An 8,402-nucleotide genomic window follows, 5' to 3' on the forward strand; every position below is an offset into this window, starting at 1 on the left:
GGGAATAAGGTCCCATTGTAGTGCACTCCTTTTAACCAGGGGGAATAGGATCCCATTGTAGTGCACTCCTTTTAACCACCTTTTAACCAGGGGAATAGGGTCCCATTGTAGTGCACTCCTTTTAACCAGGGGGAATAGGGTCCCATTGTAGTTCACTCCTTTTAACCAGGGGGAATAGGGTCCCATTGTAGTTCACTCCTTTTAACCAGGGGGAATAGGGTCCCATTGTAGTGCACTCCTTTTAACCAGGGGGAATAGGGTCCCATTGTAGTGCACTCCTTTTAACCACCTTTTAACCAGGGGGAATAGGGTGCCATTGTAGTGCACTCCTTTTAACCAGGGGGAATAGGGTCCCATTTGGGATGCATCCATTATGTAGACCAAAAACACTTTAAGTATGATTCAGATGAACAGCTTGTAGTAAGTACTCTGTGAGTAAACTGAACATTTGTTGCAATGATTTAATGTTATTTTGTTGCGTGTTTTTGCATTTCCATGGCATTAAAGTTCACTGTACAGTTACAATGATAGCTTTACCAATTAAAAGATACTGTAGGTAGGCTTAAAGTTATGAGCAGCTGTTTCTGACATAAAATAACTTGTGTTTTCTCTCATTCCCATATTTATTGTACCTTTATAAAGGTACCTGTGACAATATCAGGAAAAATGATTGCAGATTACCGAATGGAAAGATTGACCCATCATGTCCTGGGATGGCTCATGAATGGAAGATTCCTGATGTTAAAAAACCCTACTGTGAACGGCAACCCACTACCCCACCTACCCCTAAGCCTCCAACCTGCCCGTCAGGAAAGACATCAATCTGTGACATCATACTTAGCCCGTAAGACATGTAACCTTGTAATAACACAAAGAGACAGCTATATTACAAAGACAAGGGAATCTGATTGAGGTTGCTGTGACACTGTATACATACAAGTCTGTAAACTCTCCGGTAAAGGCATGGGTTGTTGTTCCATAACTTAGAACCACACTTATCTTACAGACTGTTTATGCCGTATAAAATATGTCATATTCATAGGAACTTCATAGATGCTTCACAAATAATTTAGCGTGTAAGGCATAGAGTAATCAATATTTGTAAGAAATCTGTTGTGACATATTAAATGCCCCTTTTGGGTTAGGCCGATATAATAACTTAAATGGGTTCTTTATTTTGGAAGGGTCTTTAAGCAATGCCATGACGTTATCCCACAACAACCCTTCTTCGAGGCCTGTAAGTTTGATGTCTGCCACATGCCAAATATCTCAATCGGCTGCTCCAGCCTGGAAGCCTACGCCGTGAGTTGTGCAGCAGCTGGAGTCTGTATCGACTGGAGGAAATCAACTAATGGAACATGTGGTAGGGCAGGACTTTCATATCCAATAAGACCTGTGTCCCCAATGGGATCCTATTCCCTACATAGTGCACTGCTTTTGACCAGGCTCCGGCCATAAGTAGTGATCTAAGTAGGGAATAGGATCCAATTACGGATGCAGGATAGATGTTAATACAATTTTAAATAATTCTAATAACTTTATGATTTACATTAATTATTTGTATTTTGACAACCTGCATTTACAAATTGTGTACATACTGTTTTGTCTTTCATTCCATCTTGACCATAATATAGATCTGACATGCCCTAAGACCAAAGTGTATAAGGCATGTGGCTCTACTATCCAGCCAACATGCAATTCAAGGTATCCATCTCATTTCCATCTCATCTCATTCTCATTCTCATCTCATTCCCATCTAATCTGATACTCATTACATTCTCATTCCCATTCTCATCTCATTCCCATCTCATCTCATTTCCTTCTCATTCCCATCTCATCTAATTCCCATCTCATCCCCATCTCATCTCATCCCCATCTCATCTCATCTCATTCCCATCTCATCTCATTCCCATCTCATCTTATCTCATTCCCATTTCATTCTCATCTCATTCCCATCTCATCTCATCTCATTCCCATCTCATCTCATTCCCATCTCATTTCATCTCATTCCCAACTTAACTCATTCCCATCTTATCTCATTCCCATTTCATTCTCATCTCATTCCCATCTCGTTTTCATCTCATTCCCATCTCATCTAATTCCCATCTCATCTCATTCTCATCTCATTCCCATCTCATCTCATCTCATTCCCATCTCATTCCCATCTCATTTCATCTCATTCCCAACTTAACTCATTCCCATCTTATCTCATTCCCATTTCATTCTCATCTAATTCTCATCTCGTTCTCATCTCATCTCATCTCATTCCCATCTCACTCTCAACTCATTTCAATCTCATCTCATCTCATTCTCATCTCATTCACATCTCATCTCATTCCCATCTCATTCCCATCTCATCTGATTCTCATTACATTCTCATTGCCATCACATTTCATTCCCATCTCATTCTCATCTCATTCACATCTCATCTCATTCCCATCTCATTCCCATCTCATCTGATTCTCATTACATTCTCATTGCCATCACATTTCATTCCCATCTCATTCCCATTCTCATCTCATTCCCATCTCATCTCATTCCAATCTCATCTCATTCTCATCTCATTTCCATCTCATTCCCATTTCATTCTCATTCCCATCCCATTCCCATCTCATCTCATTCTCATTTCCATCTCATCTCACTCTCATCTCATTCCCATCTCATCTCATTCCAATCTCATCCCATTCTCATCTCATTTCCATCTCATTCCCATTTCATTCTCATTCCCATCTCATTCCCATCTCATCTCATTCTCATTTCCATCTCATCTCACTCTCATCTCATTCCCATCTCATCTCATTCTAATCTCATCTCATTCTCATCTCATCTCATTCCCATCTCATTCCCATCTCATCTCATTCTCCTCATCTCATTCCCATATCATTCCCATCTCATCTCATTCCCATTGCATCTCATTCCCATCTCATTATTTTATACCATTACCTAATGGACATGCATTCTTAAAGGTTTCCATTCTTTTCCAAGGTTTCTAGTCTGTAATAAATTGTTTTTTCTTGTCTTAGATACAATGACAAATATGTGCATTCATGTCAAGGAGCACAAATGACCCGTGACTTTGTATGTGACTCATTCATGGAGGGCTGTTTCTGCCCTGAGGGTACCATCTTGTTCAACACATTCTCTGACACCTGTGTTCGTGACTGTGGTAAGGATGTGTCAGTTTGAGGAATACATTGTTTAATTGTGTCTCAAAGTACCACCATTTATGACCTAAGATCTTATTTTCCTTTCAAGGATGCACAGGACCTGATGGAAAACCCAAACAGGTAATAATGTGGATGTATATCACAATGAATCTGTCAGAAGAAATGGTTCAACAGATCACTTCACATTATGGCCCACAAAAAGGATCTGTATAGTACCCCCCATTATTTTAATCCGTTTACTAGTTTCTATGGGGCTTGTAAGTTGTCCAGCCCTGAAGAGGCTGGAGCCCTATTGTTATTATCAATCAATCAAATGTATTTGATAAAGCCTTTTTTTCATCAGCAGCAGCAACAAAGCCTTTACACATACCCAGCCTAAAACCTCAAAGAGCAAGCAATGCAGAGGCAGAAAGACAGTGGCTAGGAAAAACTCCCTAGAAGGCAGAAACCTAGGAATAAACCAAGAGAGGAACCAGGTTCTGAGGGGTGGCCAGTCCTCGTCTTAACAAATTTGAAGTCTCTTTTAACAGTGTTTGTTTTGTCCCAACACAGTTTGGTGAGACTTGGTACAGTAACTGCCAGAAGTGTACGTGTAATGCTGACACACTGAGTGTCCAGTGTGAACCAGTGAAATGTCCGGCCCAAGAAATTGTTACCTGTAAGAAGTACGGTGAGGTGTTGGTCAACGAGACGGTGGACTGCTGTCAGATAAATACATGTGGTGAGTAGAGACAAGATAGAGAGGCACCTTAACGTGCTACCAGGTAACCTGGGTACAAGTCTGTTTGTGCTAAATGTTTGGCATATGACAAGGAGTGTAATGTTAGCACCAAACAGCTCTTCATTCTAGCTACTTCATAAAGCCTTCATAAGCACTACATAAATGTGTTACAAAGCATCTATAACGTGCTTTATAAAGGATTCATAAATGTGCCATAACTCTGTGACATAATCACCGGACTGTGAATAGTGTAGCTTGTCCCTGAGCTGGTGGACCAATGGTTTCTTACCTGTCTTTCTGCTGGAGGTTCTGCATGTTGATTCCAACCTTAAAAGTAACAACAAAGAACTCACAGAAGACTCATAGAAGAACTCATAGAAGACCATGTCATTGGACCCTGTCACTTGACTCTGTCATTGGACCCTGTCATTGAACCCTGTCACTGGACCCTGTCATTGGACCCTGTCACTGGACCCTGTCATTGGACCCTGTCAGTGGACCATGTTATTGGACCATCATGCACCATAATTTAAAAACTGTGTAAAGTGATAAAACAGTGACTTCATATTTCTATTCCAAGAACGTGGAAAGGCACAGCGCTCACTCAAACATTTCATGTACTTAGACTTTAACTTCAACCTGGAGCTAATTATTAAGCCCAGGATGAATGTAAATATTATCATGAACATGTAGCAGGTGTCATGATGGTAACATGGTGCAGGTGTCATGATGGTAACAAGGTGCAGGTGTCATGATGGTAACATGGTGCAGGTGTCATGATGGTAACATGGTGCAGGTGTCATGATGGTAACATGGTGCAGGTGTCATGATGGTAACATGGTGCAGGTGTCATGATGGTAACATGGTGCAGGTTTCATGATGGTAACATGGTGCAGGTGTCATGATGGTAACATGGTGCAGGTGTCATGATGGTAACATGGTGCAGGTTTCATGATGGTAACATGGTGCAGGTGTCATGATGGTAACATGGTGCAGGTGTCATGATGGTAACATGGTGCAGGTTTCATGATGGTAACATGGTGCAGGTTTCATGATGGTAACATGGTGCAGGTTTCATGATGGTAACATGGTGCAGGTTTCATGATGGTAATATGGTGCAGGTGTCATGATGGTAACATGGTGCAGGTGTCATGATGGTAACATGGTGCAGGAACTGTGACTAACTTAACCGTTCAACAACTGTTATATCTCAACCATTGTCTGACCCTTTTATTGTGTGTTCTTTCAGTGGCCAAACCTGTTTGTGTCCACAACAATACTGAATACACGGTGAGAAGTGACACTTCTTTGATATCACTCAGAGCTGTATTACAATAAATAATTTGTACATTTTGTATAAAATAAACCTAAATATTGATGTACCAATTACAGATGGCCCCTTTAAGTAATCCTGAGAGCCACTGTGGCCCCAGGCTGAATTTTTGCTTCAGTGCATGATACTAACTCTCATTCTCCAGCTTGGTGAAAATGTTCCCAACGGCACCTGTGAGGAGTGCAGGTGTGGTCCTAAAAAGGATCCAGTCTCCAAGCTATATGTTGTTGAGTGTGCCCAAATCAACTGTAACACCACCTGCCCAATGGTACTGCACTCTGGATAATTGCAAACTCGGTTTAACATAAGTGAACCATTTTACATGGTTGGCTATACAGTATAATATTCCAGGTTTATATGAAGGAAATCCCCTAACGATGTCACCATGTTGATTCTCCTCCAGGGTTATGAGTATGAAGTCCTACCTGAGAAATGTTGTGGAACGTGTGTACAGAAGGACTGTGTTGTCGGTCTCCCAGATGCCACATCTCACATCATTCAGGTGACATTGATGAGATAATGCACCCAAATTAGATTATTTTTAACATCAGATGTCTTTGTGAAATGTCAAAGGGACGAATGACATCAATTATGAGAACATATAATTTGCTTAGAAATTCTCATAAATGTTAAAGGTGTAAATGCTTAAAGAATGTAATGTTTGTTTACATTTTCGAATAATGATGTAGATATTTCTGAAAAGTTTATAAATGATTTATCAACTCTTATTTATTTAAGATTTTATAACGTACAGTATTAATACCAGCATTTATTGTTTTGCTACTTGACAGCTTGGGAAGTTTTGGTCGCCCCCTAGTGACCGCTGTGTGAAGTATGAATGCACGAAGACAAACAGCCAGTTCATCGTTGTGGAATCCAAATTGAAATGCCCAGTGTTCCGTCCAGAGGACTGTGTCCCTGTAAGTAGATGAAGAAACTGGTTGAATGTGTTTGTTTGAAGTAAAGTAACTATACCTAAATATACTGCTTGCTTCATTTGATAGTAACTTGGAGGTTATATTGAATTTACACCCCAGTAACATATTCATAGATGATCATAGTTTTCCAATATCACATCTATACTGTGTTCTCTAGCTCATTAGACTGTAACTAGTCATATCCAAATTGAGCTGTACACTATTCTTTTTGACAGGGAACTGAGAAAACTGATGCAAATGGATGTTGCACAACCTGTAAGTTAAAACAATATAATGATTAATTTCTAAATATTCATGATTTGTGTTGTATTTTTAGTTTATATGTCAGATCTACGAGTCAAACATATGAACCTGAACTCTTATGAACATAACCTCTTATGAACTTGAACTCTTATGAACATAACCTCTCATGAACCTGACCTCTTATGAACCTGACCACTTATGAACCTGACCACTTATGAACTTAACCTCTTATGAACATAACCTCTTATGAACCTGACCACTTATGAACATAACCTCTAATGAACCTGACCACTTATGAACTTAACCTCTTATGAACATAACCTCTTATGAACATAACCTCTTATGAACATAAATCCTCTTATGAACCTAACATCTTATGACACAATAAATCAATGTTGAGTTACTGTAGATGAAACTGAATACAGATGTGATGTACTTTTTCAAGTTGCTCATCTTTAGTCCATCTTTACGTAGTAAGGGGGAAACTCACCACTTTAAAATGTCCTCCTTAACTCTGTCTACCTCCACAGGCACTTTAATCAGTCACTGTGATGTGAAGAACACCACCACCTACCTTGAGGTGAATAACTGCAGGTCCTCTGTGCCGGTGGAAATCTCAGCCTGCGGGGGATCCTGTGGAACATCTTCTATGTGAGTACAAACTCTAAATAAGAACACACACACACACGCCAAAAAAGCACACAGAAACAAACGCAACATGCATTTGGGTTTTGCAGAAATGTGTACGGGGGGAATTGGATTGAAGGGTAAGATTTCAATGGGAGGTGACCTATGTTTCTAACAGTGTTGTTTGTGTGTCCTGTTTGCTAGGTACTCTGCAGAGAAAAACACCCTGATGCACTCCTGCTCCTGCTGTCAAGAGATGTCGACCAGTAAGAGGAAGGTGGAGATGGTCTGCCCTGATGGGAAGAAGATCATGCAGTCCTACATTTACATTGATAAGTGTGGCTGCCATGACTCTGAGTGTGACAAGAAGAACCACTTAGATTAGGCCTTGACGAATTAAGTCTTTTAAAATGTTCTTATTTACCTGCATGGAATATTCAATAGTTTTATCTAAAGGGAACCAATAGGGTCTGTCTCATTATCATATAGGCTACTTTCATGAACTGTATGTTCTTTCTCTCTACACTACCATAGACATTATGCAAACCTATTAAACTGATGAAGAAGCATGAAGTCATTATCTTTCTTGTTTTATTTCATATTGTCAAGTGCGTCATTGTGTGACTAGGGAAACAGTACACATAGTATTTAATAAAGAACATATTCATTACATAACTGTTACTATTAAAAGGGGCAATCTGCAATTCAAACAATAACAAAGTGGCCACCCTGCCAGTGTTTTGGCAAAAAGCTGAAGAATGGGAGAAATGTAACCACTCTCAAGTTCATAGACAGGCCATGGATGTAAGAACTGACCGTCCATGATATCAAAATGACAGACTTATGTTTTGAGGCAATAGAGTTTTTGTTAACAATTATGTCGTTTACCAACAACGGAATTAAACAATCTTATATTCTTGGTTCTGATGGGCTACGACAGTTGAACTCAGTTGATTAGTCATTTATAAGTTATAGTCTTCAAAAAACAATGGGTATCATCAATTTAGAAGTCAAAATGACATGGAGCAGAGAGATGGGAGCTTGTTGCTGTTCTGTAAGGACATGGTGCAGAATGATGGGAGCTTGTGGGTGTTCTATAAGGACATGGTGCAGATAGATGGGAGCTTGTTGGTGTTCTATTAGGACATGGTACAGAGAGATGGGAGCTTGTTGGTGTTCTATTAGGACATGGTGCAGAGAGATGGGAGCTTGTTGGTGTTCTATTAGGACATGGTACAGAGAGATGGGAGCTTGTTGGTGTTCTATATAGACATGGTAGACATTCCTATGAATTTGGCTCTAGCATTTGAACCGTTTTGGCTATAAGCTATGATGACCCAATTCCTGAAAGCTGAAACTCTCTGGAAAGTGGA

The 8,402-nt window shown here is 40.0% G+C and overlaps 1 protein-coding gene across 1 annotated transcript in view; it reads left to right on the top strand.

The window, feature by feature from the left end:
- LOC149985322 (uncharacterized) overlaps positions 1-7,602 on the top strand; it is a 51,369-nt gene extending 43,767 nt beyond the window's left edge. The window contains exons 37-49 of the mRNA XM_090214307.1: positions 643-844; positions 1,185-1,363; positions 1,635-1,704; positions 3,024-3,166; positions 3,256-3,287; positions 3,720-3,888; positions 5,138-5,178; positions 5,367-5,489; positions 5,625-5,723; positions 6,013-6,141; positions 6,375-6,414; positions 6,933-7,053; positions 7,234-7,602. Of these exons, the coding sequence (XP_090070433.1) occupies positions 643-844; positions 1,185-1,363; positions 1,635-1,704; positions 3,024-3,166; positions 3,256-3,287; positions 3,720-3,888; positions 5,138-5,178; positions 5,367-5,489; positions 5,625-5,723; positions 6,013-6,141; positions 6,375-6,414; positions 6,933-7,053; positions 7,234-7,414 (1,529 nt within the window). The 3' untranslated portion in view covers positions 7,415-7,602. The remainder of the gene's footprint in view (positions 1-642; positions 845-1,184; positions 1,364-1,634; positions 1,705-3,023; positions 3,167-3,255; positions 3,288-3,719; positions 3,889-5,137; positions 5,179-5,366; positions 5,490-5,624; positions 5,724-6,012; positions 6,142-6,374; positions 6,415-6,932; positions 7,054-7,233) is intronic.
- The last annotated feature ends 800 nt before the right edge of the window (positions 7,603-8,402 follow it).

The sequence above is a fragment of the Oncorhynchus mykiss genome, chromosome 2, assembly GCF_057628025.1.
Source record: "Oncorhynchus mykiss isolate SJ-2025 chromosome 2, ASM5762802v1, whole genome shotgun sequence".
NCBI lineage: Eukaryota > Metazoa > Chordata > Actinopteri > Salmoniformes > Salmonidae > Oncorhynchus > Oncorhynchus mykiss.